Genomic DNA, 15478 nt, shown 5'->3' on the forward strand with positions numbered 1-15478 from the left:
CATTTATTTCTGAATGTTCAAAAAACTATGAAGGCAATATTCGATTTTTCTGAAATTTGGACCCCAGTGTCTTAATGCTTAGAAAGTATTGCACAGCAAATATGGAGACTCTAGCTCTTAAAACAAGCAAACCGGAGCTAATTGTTGGATTTAACCGTTTTTACACACCACAATCCCAGCTACAGCCTTGCTGCAGCTTTTTACCTTCCTTAGGGGTCACCATTCACAGAAAAAAGCCTTTTGGAGTCACTTTCTGAACCACAGGACCCTCTCACATGAATCTGCATGCACTGCCTTGAAATTCAACTGCACAGCTGAAGTGCCAAAATGAGGTTTCCTCCCTCAGCACACTAGAGTGAAGGGGCCTTCCTGACTAGATTTAGGTGTCTAAAACAAGCCAGATCAATAAAAAACGTTCCCAAGTGTATGTGAGCTTATAAAATATTTAAAATGGTATAATATTGTAATAAAAACCAATCGATTTAGCCCCTAACAGTGTCTACCAGCATAAAAAACAAAAAGGGGAAGCCTGTTATCTTTTTTGCTGAGGTGAAAGAAAAATGGCTTACCGTTTCCCCTGAGGGGAAAAATGACTGTCATCTAGCATTAGCCTGTGTTGTTAGAAGGAGACTAGTCATACCTGAAGCAGATGAGTCTGCAAACTGTTACCCCCAACTGAAGTTCTCTTGTTTCAACAGTCCTGCGTGGTAACAGTAATGGATTTTAGTTACTTGTGCTAAAATCATAGCCCTCTTAAACAGAAATCTTCATCACTTTTCTGTTATAGAGTAAATTGTACAAGCCAGCACTATTTTAAAATAACAAACTCTTGATAGAAGAATAAAAAACTACAACTAACACCACAAACTCCTCGCCATCCCCGTGGTAGATGCTACTTGTTCAGAGCGGCAAGGAGAATGACTGGGGGGCGGAGCCAGAGGGGGAGCTATATGGACAGCTCTTGCTGTGTGCTCTCCTTGCCTTTCCCTGTGGGGGAGAACTTTTCCCACAAGTAATGGATGACGCCGTGGACCGGACACACCAATGTTGGAGAAAGCTAGGTGTCATGAGGGATATACATAAACTAAAAACTGTTAAAAAGGTTAAGTAATAAAATGGTAATCAGTCTAAAAATTGAAACTTACAAGGTAAGACTTCATGACCTTAATACGCAGTGTTCTCCCCAGGACCTTTTTAGCAGGTGCAGCACCCAGTTGATTTTACTGACCACCCGGCTTAAATTTTACTTAATATTAAGGTAAAATTAGCCAATATTAAAAATGTAAAACTTACAAGAGAGAAGGGGAGACATTATATGAAAAAAACCAAGTATATTAAAGATTTAATAAAGCAAGCATCATTCACAAACTAGCAATATCAGAACAAAGGGTTATGACCTCAGTGTAAAAAGGTAGCAGGTTCCGAATTCATTTTTATAAGCACTTGTCCTAATATTTAAAGGGATATGAAACCCACATTTTTTCTTTCATGATTCAGATGGAGTATGCATTTTTAATCAACTTTATAATTTACGCCTATTATCAATTTTTCTTTGTTCTCTTGGTATCTTTATTTGAAAAAGCAGGAATGTAAACTTAGGAGCCGGCCCAGTTTTGGTTAAGAACCTGGGTAGCGCTTTCTGATTGGTAGCTCCGCCCACCTATTGGGTGTATATTTTCTTCAATCACGATAGACTCATGAATACGTATTCCTACTTGCACACATTGATTTGTGCATGTGTAATTTGAAGTAGCAAACTGCTAAACTGTCATATAAGAAAACAGCTAACTGGACAAGAAGAAAGCTGTGGGTGGAGCTTGACGGCCATTTTTGGGTGCTAACAAACAAAGATTATTTAAAAGTTTCATGTACTTCTTACAAACTTATAGATGTGGAACCTGTTGCAAGTTGTTTGTCTATTATGTAACAATAAGTAAAGAATAAGTACTGGGTCTAGACTGTCCCTTTAAGTTTTAAGCCTGAATGAATAACCAAGATTAAGCTAAGCCTTTTTCAATGGTTCTCAATTACAAATCCTGGATCTTTGTGAATTCTGAGAAACACAAACACAAACATGCTTCATTGAGTTACCTTCTGCAGACTAGCTAACACAAAATAAATGCTTTCTAAAAAAAACAAACTATACAAAAGCAATGACAAATAAATATGAGTTTGAAGAATATACACTACCCTTTTATTAGAAAGCCACAACAATTAGATGACCCCCACTAGCTCTCACCCTGTAAAAGGCTCAGACAACTGAGATACAAGTACATACCCAATGTCAGCCCCACCACATGTCAAAGAACAGATGGCTCCTGGCAAGTTGTTGTGTTCTAAAACTTGAGCGATTATTCTTTATTGAAAAAGGAAAACAAAAAAAATAAAGGATAAGAATTTAATTTTCAAATAAATAAAACTAATCATTTATTGCATGTTCAGTACAATGTATATACTAAAAATAATGTTTTACAGATTTACAATTTACTATACGGCGTGCCATTATATTGTTAATATAAGGACCATGACCATAACTGAGGTTTAGCAGGATTTTTGTTTCTTTAAGCGCGCTTTTCTTTATAATGTATTTAGGGATGCAACAAAATGAAAATTCTGGACCGAAACCGATACCGAAATTCAGGATGCCCCTGGCCGTAAACCGAAATTATTTTTTTTTCTTTTTTAACTACAGTGTGTGTGTGTAGCTGAGAGAGCTTGTAGGCGGGAAAGCTCCAACAAATGGGCGTGATCTGCAGTGAAACTGGTGGAGCTCTACAAGGGAAAGCGTGGTTATAGCCAGACAACAATACGAGGTGGACATGTGTTTTGTTTTTGGGTGTAGTTATCCGTGCGATGGGCGTGGCTCACCTGATCATCTATCATCGTATCTCCGCCTAGTTCCTGGTTCGGGTCTCACACTGACCCGTTAGATTATATGTCCGGAGCCCCAAATAGGGTCTGCCTGTCACCTATCACCAGGACCACCGGACTTAGCTATGACCTTACGTGCAAGGTGGTTATAGAAGGTAACTGTGCTTTTTTGTATACACTGTCTGGTGGGTGCTAATTTGTACCAACTGTGTGTGAGCTTGGGGCTTATGCATATATAGTGTGCACGCATATTTGCCTCAAGCGAATAGAATGTCTAGGCACAAGAGGCTGATGTATGAGCACTGTATATAAGGCTTATACATATTCACTGGTGTGTGCTTAGGGCTGTGTCTGATAATATCAAGTGTTTATAAACATGTTACTTATCCCCATTTGAATACTATATTCAGAACATTGGTTTCCTTCTACAAAAAAAAAAAAAAGGCACTGCTGGTTTCAAATATCATCTAGTCATGGTACTTATGTGTGTGCTCTGTGTACCATGCCAGTGCTGTGCTGCTCACCTTATGCTAAGCATAGACATGTAACTCAATAGAACAGGGGAGGGCTGTACATTTTTAGCCATTTTGGTCCTCTTTGGGGCGAAATTGGAATTTCACATTTAGTTTGGAAACTTTATTTAGTTCTGTGTAACAGAATCAGATTTAACGTTTTTTTTTGTTTTTTTTACCAATTATCAAAATAAAGTATAGTCCTAGAAAACTATTATATGCAAAACAGTAAGTCAAGTAATGAACTCAAACAGCAGCTCTAGGCTGGCATTAAATTTGAAATATACTACACAATAATTTTACCGAAAATAAAAGGCAAAAAAACAAAAACCGAAATAACCAAAAATGCCATTTTCGGCCGAAACTTTCTGCGGGCGAAATTTCGGTGCATCCTTAATTGTATTTACCTAATATAAGGACCATCACAATAAGGCATACGCTGGTGCTATACAGTGGTTACCAAGACACGCAACAGATTGGCATTATACATAAAACATATAGTCAGTCAATAGTTAAGTCATTTAACTAAACCATGTCGTAGGACTGGAAGAGTGTTAAATGGCAGTTTGCGTTCTCTAAAGAAAGACAGCAAAGTACTTATAATGCCAGCACAGGATGAGTAGGCTGTAACACAAGCCCATAAGAGAGTAACGCTTAGGGACACTCACTTCAAGTACAGTGGAAACAGCTGGAGGCAAAAATGCTTCTGCAGAAGGTTAAAGGGACAGTCAAGTCCAAAAAAAACTTTTTTTTTAAACAACTTTCCTATTTACTTTTATCACCAATTTTACTTTGTTCTTTTGGTATTTTTAGTTTAAAGCTAAACCTAGGAGGTTCATATGCTAATTTCTTAGACCTTGAAGGCCGCCTCTAATCTAAAAGCATTTTGACAGCTTCCACCACTAGAGGGCATAAGTTCATATGTTTCATATAGATAACATTGAGCTCATGCACGTGAATTTACAGAAGAGTGAGCACTGATTGGCTACAATGCAAGTCTGTCAAAAGAACTGTAAGGGGGCAGTTTGCAGAGGCTTAGATACAAGGTAATCACAGAGGTAAAACGTGTATTATAACTGTGTTGGTTATACAAAACTGGGGAATGGGTAATAAAGGGGTTATCTATCTTTTTAAACAACAAACATTCTGGTGTTGACTGTCCCTTTCAGTATATTTTAAAGCTATTTTATTTGGAAAACAAAATCAAATAAAAAATCTATTAGGTTTTAAAATAGTGTTTATTTCAATAGGAATTAACTGAGGTTCTGGACACACCTAAAAAATAGAAAACCGGTCTTAAAACAAAAGTGCATTGATAAAACATGGACAATTTATCAAACTGTAGGTCATTACAAAATCTATACTTTTACTACAGGAAAAATAAAAAAACAAAATTTATGCTTACCTGATAAATTTCTTTCTTTTGCGATGTACCGAGTCCACGGATTCATCCTAACTTGTGAGATATTGTCCATGCTGACAGGAAGTAGCAAAGAGAGCACCACAGCAGAGCTGTCTATATAGCTCCCCACCTAAACTCCACCCCCCATTCATTCGACCGAAGGCCAAGGAAGAAAAGGAGAAACTATAAGGTGCAGAGGTGACTGAAGTTTACATAAAAAAAATACTATCTGTCTTGAATAGACAGGGCGGGCCGTGGACTCGGTACATCGCAAAAGAAAGAAATTTATCAGATAAGCATACATTTTGTTTTCTTTTGCATGATGTACCGAGTCCACGGATTTATCCTAACTTGTGGGATACCAATACCAAAGCTTTAGGACACGGATGAAGGGAGGGTCAAGACAGGAACCTAAACGGAAGGCACCACTGCTTGCAAAACCTTTCTCCCAAAAATAGCCTCTGAAGAAGCAAAAGTATCAAATTTATAAAATTTTGAAAAGTTATGAAGCAACGACCAATTCGCAGCCTTACAAATCTGTTCAACAGAAGCATCATTTTTAAAAGCCCATGTGGAAGCTACCGCTCTAGTAGAATGAGCCTTTTGACCCCTACGCTTTCCAGAATAGACAACAAACAAAGAAGATGTTTGACGAAAATCTTTGGTTGCCTGCAAATAAAATTTCAAAGCACAAACCACGTCCAAGTTGTGCAACAGACGTACCTTCTTACAAGAAGGATTAGGACACAGAGAAGGAACAACAATTTAACACCTCTTCTCTTTACCCTTCCAGCTTAGAGCCAGCAAAGAGAATGACTGGGGGGTGGAGTTAAGGGGGGAGCTATATAGACAGCTCTGCTGTGCTGCTCTCTTTGCTACTTCCTGTCAGGAAGGACAATATCCCACAAGTTAGGATGAATCCGTGGACTTGGTACATCATGCAAAAGAAATAAATGTATTTTCCACAAATATGCCAATCAAATCAACAATTAATACTAATAAGCTTAAACAAATAAAAATATATAAATTCCTAGGTGTCCAGATATCAATCTTAAGAATCATTAGTTAAAGGAAAAAAACATTGAAATCAATAACAATTTATTCCTACACAATAAATGTATGTCTTTCATGACAAGAATTTACAAATCACAACATGTCATAGACCCCTCCAGATCCACCCAGCCCAGAAGGCTGGTGTTTTGAGATTACGGTTCAGTTCTACCCTTTAAATAAGGCCTTCTGGAAAATGGAATGTGAAGTCTCATCTGAATTTTATTTTGTATATTGGATATAAGATGTATAAATAAGAATCACTTAATATTAATATTTGGCTTTTTCCATAACACACATGCCAGATATGGTTATATCATCTTATCACATTGCCCATATGAAAGATATTGATATATTGGACGATATTCACATTAGTAAAAATTCTGCCCTTACTACCTTATGAACTATGTTGGCAATGCCCTTAACAAAGATGGCGACTATAAATTTCACAACTTCCTGCTCCTATACCTGAAGTTTAAAAGGACTCTTTTCACTTGCGTGCTTTATTTCCTTGAAAAAGCCTTTAGTTTACGGCGAAATGTACGTCAGATAACTACCCACGTGATACGTCCCCACGTACCAAGTTGTGTCAGAGGAGGAGCATTAACCAGGTTGGATAGTCGGAGCGGCCGTTTTGAGCAGTATGAACGCTGCCCAGAACTTGTCTCCATCCGTATCACAGGATAACCTCCAAGTTATTTGACTGTTCCTGTATTGGACTCTGATTGTAGACATTATATCGTGTGCATAGGATGTTAAATCATGTTTTAAGAAATTTTACTCTATCTTTGGGAGACTATTTCACTGTGCACACCTGCTTTTATAATGGCAGGCAACGAGCTTATTAGAGTTCCATCCCACGTGAGTAGGATACCGTCAAACACAGTTGTTTACTGATCACTTACAGTGTTACACTATTTTTTATTTATTTTCCCTTTGAGGAACCCTCAAAATCATTGACTTTTTTTCACCATTTATTTGGACATATCCTTTATATTAATCACATAATCTATAGATCTTTGGATTATTTATAATATTTGCCATTGCTTATATGGCTACAGCCTTTGTTTTTTTAATCAGATTTGTTTATTAAAAGCTATACTTTTACTGCAGGAACATTTTTTATAAATATATATATATATATATACATATATATATATACAGAAAGAAGTGCACTCACAGGAACGAACAACTGGCTCAATACCATTGTTAGCCTGTTCTATGGCGATTTACCACCTGGGTGCAGCTTTTTAGCCCAGTAATGATTTTTACAGAGAAGAACTTTCCTGTAGTATATCAGTCTGATCCCGCCTATTACGGTCAGTCCAGCGCCGAAATACCAGGCAATTCCTCTTTGAACAAGGAACACAGCAACCCCAGATGATCGTTTCGGCCTTCATTGGGCCTCGTCAGTGAGGTGTAGCCATATTCCTCTAAACACACTGAGCAAGGAGTCCACGTCTGGTTGCCCCTTTTTTCCCATAGGGAGACTAAATACATACAGAAAGAAGTGCACTCACAGGAACAAACAACTGGCTCAATACCATTGTTAGCTTGTTCTATGGCGATTTACCACCTGGGTGCAGCTTTTTAGCCCAGTAATGCTTTTCACAGAGAAGAACTTTCCTGTAGTATATCAGTCTGACCCGCCTATTACGGTCAGTCCAGCGCCGAAATACCAGGCAATTCCTCTTTGAACAAGGAACACAGCAACCCCAGACGATCGTTTCGGCCTTCATTGGGCCTCGTCAGTGAGGTGTAGCCATATTCCTCTAAGCACACTGAGCAAGGAGTCCACGTCTGGTTGCCCCTTTTTCCCATAGGGAGACTAAATACATACAGAAAGAAGTGCACTCACAGGAACGAACAACTGGCTCAATACCATTGTTAGCCTGTTCTATGGCGATTTACCACCTGGGTGCTGGACTGACCGTAATAGGCGGGATCAGACTGATATACTACAGGAAAGTTCTACTCTGTGAAAAGCATTGCTGGGCTAAAAGAAGTTGCACCCAGGTGGTAAATCGCCATAGAACAGGCTAACAATGGTATTGAGCTGGTTGTTCGTTCCTGTGAGTGCATTTCTCTCTGTGTGTATTTAGTCTCCCTATGGGAAAAAGGGGAAACCAGACGTGGACTCCTTGCCCAGTGTGCTTAGAGGAATACTGCTACACCTCACAGACGAGGCCCAATGAAGGCTGAAACGATCGTCGATAAATGGGGTTGCTGTGTTCCTTGTTCAGAGAGGAATTGCCTGGTATTTCGGCGCTGGACTGACCGTAATAGGCGGGATCAGACTGATATACTACAGGAAAGTTCTACTCTGTGAAAAGCATTGCTGGGCTAAAAGAAGTTGCACCCAGGTGGTAAATCGCCATAGAACAGGCTAACAATGGTATTGAGCTGGTTGTTCGTTCCTGTGAGTGCATTTCTCTCTGTGTGTATTTAGTCTCCCTATGGGAAAAAGGGGAAACCAGACGTGGACTCCTTGCTCAGTGTGCTTAGAGGAATACTGCTACACCTCACAGACGAGGCCCAATGAAGGCTGAAACGATCGTCGATAAATGGGGTTGCTGTGTTCCTTGTTCAGAGAGGAATTGCCTGGTATTTCGGCGCTGGACTGACCGTAATAGGCGGGATCAGACTGATATACTACAGGAAAGTTCTACTCTGTGAAAAGCATTGCTGGGCTAAAAGAAGTTGCACCCAGGTGGTAAATCGCCATAGAATAGGCTAACAATGGTATTGAGCTGGTTGTTCGTTCCTGTGAGTGCATTTCTCTCTGTGTGTATTTAGTCTCCCTACGGGAAAAAGGGGAAACCAAACGTGGACTCCTTGCTCAGTGTGCTTAGAGGAATACTGCTACACCTCACAGACGAGGCCCAATGAAGGCTGAAACGATCGTCGATAAATGGGGTTGCTGTGTTCCTTGTTCAGAGAGCAATTGCCTGGTATTTCGGCGCTGGACTGACCGTAATAGGCGGGATCAGACTGATATACTACAGGAAAGTTCTACTCTGTGAAAAGCATTGCTGGGCTAAAAGAAGGTGCACCCAGGTGGTAAATCGCCATAGAACAGGCTAACAATGGTATTGAGCTGGTTGTTCGTTCCTGTGAGTGCATTTCTCTGTGTGTGTGTATATATATACATATATATATATATATATATATATATTCCACAAATATACTAATCAAATAAACAATTAATACTAATAAGCTTATACAAATAAAAATATATATATATATAAATTCCTAGGTGTCCAAATACCCATCTTTAGTATCAATGGTTAAAGGGAAAAAATAAAATCAATAACAATTTATACCTACACAATAAAATGTATTGTGATGAGAATTTACAAATCACAACAGGTCATAGACCCCCCCTGATCCAACCAGCCTAGTTCTACCGTTTAAATGAGGCCTTCTGAAAAATGGAATGTTAAGTCTCATCTGAGACAAGTCCTGTGTATTCCATTGATGCAGTAGAGACAGTTACAGAGGCCGATGTGGGGCGGTACCCATCAACACCTCTTAATTTATATGAAAAGAGGAAAAAGGAATGCAGAGTCTTCAAGGTAGATGAAAATAAAGTATTTATTAGGAGCAGGCTTATCGTCAGACACAGGTAAGCTCCTATCTTACGCGTTTCGCGCATGGGCACATGCGCTTCATCAGAGATAATGGTCTCTGCTGGTCAGGGTCTCTATAAAGGTGTGAGTAACCAATCAGGAATGGTGTCATGTTAACCCTTAGGGTGTGTGAAAACTTACACAATTTGGTTTTCTAATGACATGGAATACACCTGGCCTAGAGGTCCCGAGCAGCAGATTATATTCTTGAACAGATAATATACTATACAGAAATATATATGCATTATGCTTTAACAAACAGTTTTCCAATAATCAATTTGTCAATAATTAGCTTTGATGCTGTTACAATGCTTTTAAAATGTTGAAAAGATTAGTTGAGATGATAGTTTGGTGCATATAAAAGAGAGCTATAGGTGAAAATATGTGTATTTATATACAGACATTATATTTATTATTTTTATATACATATTTTTTAATATTTTTTTATTTTTAAGTTGTGAAACATGTATAGACTTAGACAGCTTATAATAAAGTAAACCAAGGTGACCACATATAGAGTGAATGTATTATATTGCTCTCTATGGGGTCCCTGCCATGTGTTGTGTTCTTTTTAAAGTATGTATTTTTTAAGGCAGTTACACAAAGGTATAGTAAGCTTTATCAATTTGTGTTAAAGTGGACCTACATGATGACTAACAAAGAGGGAGCAATATGTGGCTATCTGCAAAGCCATAGTTATGTATAACAACCATTGTTGTATTTTACTCTCTATAGAACAGCAACAATTAAAAATCATGATGATACCTTAAAATAATTAATAACATTTTCAGGACATTGTGATAGTATCTAAAAATTAGCACTCTATTAGCTGGGGGGATCTAGATGAGCCCCTGCCTGTTGTGATATTATATATAATATTCTTCACATAATTAGATATGGAACTATAAAGAGGACAGACTAATGATCCTAATTTACTGATGTATTTTTAAGTCTCATCCTTAAGATAGAGTACTGGTTTATACTAAGACATTAGTTCATAACTAGATGGTTTTAACAGTGCTGAGATGACAAAATAAGGCAAGTGAATGGGTTATATTAAAAACATTTTCTCATGACATAGTTTCTGAAAAATTCTTTTTTAATTCTTTCTTTCAATCATTTGTTTCATTTTTTGATTTTTTAATTTTGGGAGGGATGGGTTATGCTTAGGTTAATAAAGCATAGACAATTTTAGTAAACCTTTGGTGGGAATGAGGAAAAGAGAGGGAGAGAGTAGTGTACTATGTTGAAATGACATTGAGGCCTATGTGTATACTATAGGAGCTAACAGTTTATACCCTATAGTAAATATGAATATTAAGGGGTTTAGTGATATTTGTATTCATGTTATTGGAGAACCTAGAGACTGGTGTGGTGTATATATATTGTATTAATATTAATCCTGTCTACAAATTTTGTATGCTTTGTTGCTAGAATATATCTTATTTACTCTATATATAGATTGACATCATATCTTTTATTCATGCCTTGTGGTGCTCTGGTTTGTAACATGAATATCCAATATACTTCTCTTTTTGACAGCATCTTGTTTCTGTCACCCCCTAGTGGATTGTTAGATATATGTTCTATGGCTTTGAATGTGAAATGACTAAGTCTGTTATCATGTGTATGAAAATGTTTGGCCACCGGTGTCCTAGGGAATTCCTCTTCTATTGATAAGAGGTGTTCTCTTATGCGGTCCTTCAATGGACGTGTCGTAATCCCTATATATTGTTGTTGGCAATGTGTACATGTGATTAGATATATTACATGGGTGGACGTGCAGTCCATTCTATTAGTTATAGGATATGTTTTATGTGTCTGTGAGGAGCTAAACATTAGGCATTTTTCAGTATATTTGCAACTTTTACACGGTACATGACCACATCTATAATTACCTTTAGAGGGACTTAGCCAATTAGTGGTTGGTAAAATTTTGTTATGAAGTTTGTGTGTGATCTTGTCACGTATGGTTGGTGCTTTTTTAGCTACAAATCTTATATGTTGCTGTAATTTGTTTCTCAAAGTGATGTCACTGTTGAGTACTGGTAGATATTTCTTAATGATATTTTTGATAATGTAAAATTGATTGCTGTATTTGGTTACAAAGCAGATATTTTCTTTGGTTGTGAAATTTTCTTTGTGGCTTCTACTAATTGTACCTGTTGTAGTTTTTTTGTTATTGTTGTTCAGTAGTGTGACCCTATCTGTCCTTGCTACTTGGGATTTAATTTTAAGTAGCACACTTTTTTTGTAACCTCTAGATGTGAGTCTGTTGGTGAGTTCATCTGCTTGTTTGAAATATAATTGGAGGGTACTACAGTTTCTCCGTAATCTTAAATATTGGCCCTTGGGGATGCCTTTTTGCATGTGTGGGGCATGACAAGAGTCAGCTCTAAGTATGGTGTTTCTTGATAGGGGTTTTCTAAATGTGCTGGTGATGATGTTTCCTTCATCATTGTGCTCTAGTGTGAGATCTAAAAAGTTGATGATCTTATCATTTAGATACGTAAATGACAGGTTGAGTGTATTCTTATTAAAGAAATCAAGGATTTCCTGAATAGTGAGTTCAGTATTTTTCTTATAGATGAATATTAGGTCGTCTATGAATCTACCATATATCACCACTTTGTCCTCGAGGGCCAGTCCACCCCCAAAAAGGTATGAATGTTCAAAATACCCCATGTATAGGTTTGCATAAGAGGGGGCAAATTTGGCTCCCATGGCCGTACCACATTTTTGGAGGTAGTACTGGCCCTCGAAGACAAAGTAGTTGTGAGTGAGAAGAAATCTTGTGAGTTCTTCAAGAAATGTGATGAACTCTTCAGGATAACTGGTGTGTCTCTTTAGCATGTGTGTAAGGGCTTTTAGACCTTCCTCATGGGGTATACTAGAGTACAGGGCTGATACATCTACTGATAGCCAGGTGTAATCTTGCTGCCATGTGATGGTCTGAATTTGTTGTATAAGATGTGTGCTGTCTCTTATGTATCCAGGTAAAGACTTGACTATTGGTTGTAATATGCTGTCTAGCCAGTTTCCTATTCTTTCGCATAGTGAACCTCTGCTGGCCACAATGGGCCTACCTGGTGTATCCACTAGGGATTTGTGTATCTTCGGCACTATGCGAAAGGTAGGAATGGTGGGATACTCCACTAGGCAATGGTCAGCTGTTTCTTTATCTAAAAATCCCTCTTCTACTGCTGAGTCTAATAAGTTGTAGAGTTCCTGTTTGTACTTATTAGTAGGGTTGTAGGTAAGCTTATGGTATGTCTCTCTGTCATTAAGTTGTCTGTATACTTCTCTCCTGTAGTCATGAGTGTTGAGAATTACTACTGCACCACCTTTGTCTGCTGGAGTGACCACTATATCTTTATTATTACTGAGTGACTTTAGTGCTTGTTGTTCGCTAATGGATAAATTTTGTTTACTCGTACAATTAGTGATAGTTGTGGATGCAGTCTCTATAGTCGTGTGCAAGCCAGTGAGTTCTAACTCTACTAGGTTCTGAAACATTTCTATTGCTTCACTCCTACTGTGTACTGGATAAAAATGTGATTTAGTATATGTGGGGGTTTTGAATTTAGGGATAGAATCATAAGTACTGACTTCTCTAAGTGTGGTTGCTTGTAATGAGGTTAGTGTATTGAGATCACATAGATCAGTGAATTTTAGGCCTATGGAGTGTGCCTCTCTGTTTGGTATATCTTCTAATAATGTGTGTTTTTCTTGTGAGTCAATGGTGTTGCTTATAGTGAAAAGTGTTTATATAGAGTGATTTTTCTAACCAAAGCATTGATATCAAGTATAGTAGAAAATAGATCAAAATTGGTAGATGGTGCGAAAGATAGCCCTTTATTTAACAAGCTGATTTGGGAACTAGTGAGAGTGATACTAGACAAATTAATTACTGATCCTATTTCTTTTGTGTTGTCTTTTTTATTCTGCTTGGATAGCGTAGTGGTAGATCCTTTTTTGGTGTGCTACTAGTAATAGGTATTTGTACTAGTGTTGATAGCTTTGGTCTACCTTCTGGGATGTCTTGACTAGTTGTTTCTTCATTGGAGGTGTGTGCTTGTGTGTCCTCTGTGATTAGTGATCCCTCTGTGTTATCTGTGTCAATACTTGAAAATGTGACTCGTTTGGCATTGGGAGTGTGATTGAAGGTGCCCTTTCTTTTGTTTTTGTTTTTATTTCTAATATTACTTTTGTGATTATTGTGTGTGGAGTGACCCTTTTGTCTATTTGGTTTATCTTTTTGCCATGAGTATACGATATCTAATTCGTAGTCTTTTACATCCCTTTGATATTTACTCACTTTTCTTTCTGATAGTGTAGAATCTAATTGTTGCATGGTAGTGTCTAATTGTGTTTTGTAATCTACATATTTCTTTGTCTGTTCAAATGGTTTCAGTGACTCTACAATCTCCTCTATTTGTACTAATAAGGAGTTCCTCTCTTCTTTTTTATGTTTTAGCAGTTGTTTCATTAGGATAATGGAGCAATTAGTTAAGTTGTTATTCCATTCATCCATAAAATCCTGATTGTTTAATGCAAAAGAGGGGTACTTTTTCATCCTTAGTCCCCTAGGAACTTTTCTTTCATTTATATAGAGTTCTAAGAACTCTATGTCCCACCAAAGGTTGCTTTCTTTGTATTTCTTGTTTTCTAAATCCGAAAAGATATTAGTTAGATCCCCCTCCAAAGGTTCATCTGTTCGAGTGGAGTTACCTTTAAGTGCTGTACTCATTATTAGCTTTCTTCTGTCTATGTCTACTACTCCTGTGAGAATATTACTTTCAGCCATAATGGTAAGCAAATGTGTCCGTATGTATTAATATACTTGTGTATAGGTGTAAATAAATGATATCATAAGTGTAAGCCTGAGATAGTCTATCTACCTAGAAACTAAGGAGGCTAGAGATCCTGAAAAAGGGATCTTGGGATTGGTTTCTAGGTTGGAAGCTGGTTCACTATGTGTGGATTAGTTGACAAGGCAGGGTATAGGGTTAGCTGCTTGAGATGTTATGAAGTTTTTGTGTTGCTCAAGTTTCATATATGTAGGTGTGAGTCCTAGGTGAGTAATCTTAAATGCAAATTTACTGAGTTGTAAAATAACAAAGTTTCAAAAGATTGCAAGATTACAAAATTACATCTTAATTAGTAATAACTTATGGAGTTTAGAAATAAACTGTAATAACACCTGTAAGAGAAACAATGGTTAAGAAACTTGTCAGGTGTGATATATAATCCTGCCTAATGGTGATAGGACTCTTTGCTATCTGTTGGTAAGAAACAAGCATGAATAGGAAAAGTCCCAATCAGATAACTTCTGCCAAATCGTAATCAGTTCGTTTCTTTACTTCACTTTGGTTGATTCAGCACAGTAAGTGATATTGTGTTGATATAAAGAGTCCAATTAATAATGAGATCAGTGCACACTACGAATCCGTATGCTGTGATAGCTGATTTTATGTGGATTGCTATAGATGTTCTTATTATATGTCGAAAGTTATGAGTGGTACTCTCATTAGGAAAGTCTCTTCAGATAGTAAAGTTCACCAGTAATGTAATGCAATATACCAAGTCAGGGGTACTCACTGATAACAGTCTCTGTCCCAGGCCGCTTGTGTGTTGTCACCAAAAGAAAAGGGTAGAGCAAGGTAGAAAACAGTGAAGGGGACCCGATTATGGAGCCTTAGTTCTTAAATGTCCTTAACACTTTAGGAGAATACAGAGTGTACCTGCGATCCGGAGTAGGTCCTCCTGCTGATCCCAAGGTCGTCCGTTCTCCTGTGAGTGTGTTTTTTGGCGTCTATGCGTGTCGAGTCTCGATGACCTCACCATAGGAAAGCTCTTCTCGCGTTGGTATGCGTGAGCGTGTCAGCGTGTCGTGAGCGTGTCGCTCCGGTTCTTGCGTGGCTCTACGGGTCCCTGTAAGGAAGTTGGATTGTAGTCCGTAGGATGGTGGCAAAAAAGCGGAACAGAGAGTACTCCGGTGGATCTTGGTTGGA

The 15478-nt window shown here is 38.0% G+C and overlaps 1 protein-coding gene across 1 annotated transcript in view; it reads right to left on the reverse strand.

Annotated features, from left to right (window-relative positions):
* LOC128646928 (alpha-aminoadipic semialdehyde dehydrogenase) overlaps positions 1–15478 on the reverse strand; it is a 340000-nt gene that overhangs the window by 177230 nt on the left and 147292 nt on the right. The window contains exon 14 of the mRNA XM_053699738.1: positions 2279–2356. Within this exon, the coding sequence (XP_053555713.1) occupies positions 2279–2356 (78 nt within the window). The remainder of the gene's footprint in view (positions 1–2278; positions 2357–15478) is intronic.

The sequence above is a fragment of the Bombina bombina genome, chromosome 2, assembly GCF_027579735.1.
Source record: "Bombina bombina isolate aBomBom1 chromosome 2, aBomBom1.pri, whole genome shotgun sequence".
In the NCBI taxonomy this organism is placed as follows: domain Eukaryota; kingdom Metazoa; phylum Chordata; class Amphibia; order Anura; family Bombinatoridae; genus Bombina; species Bombina bombina.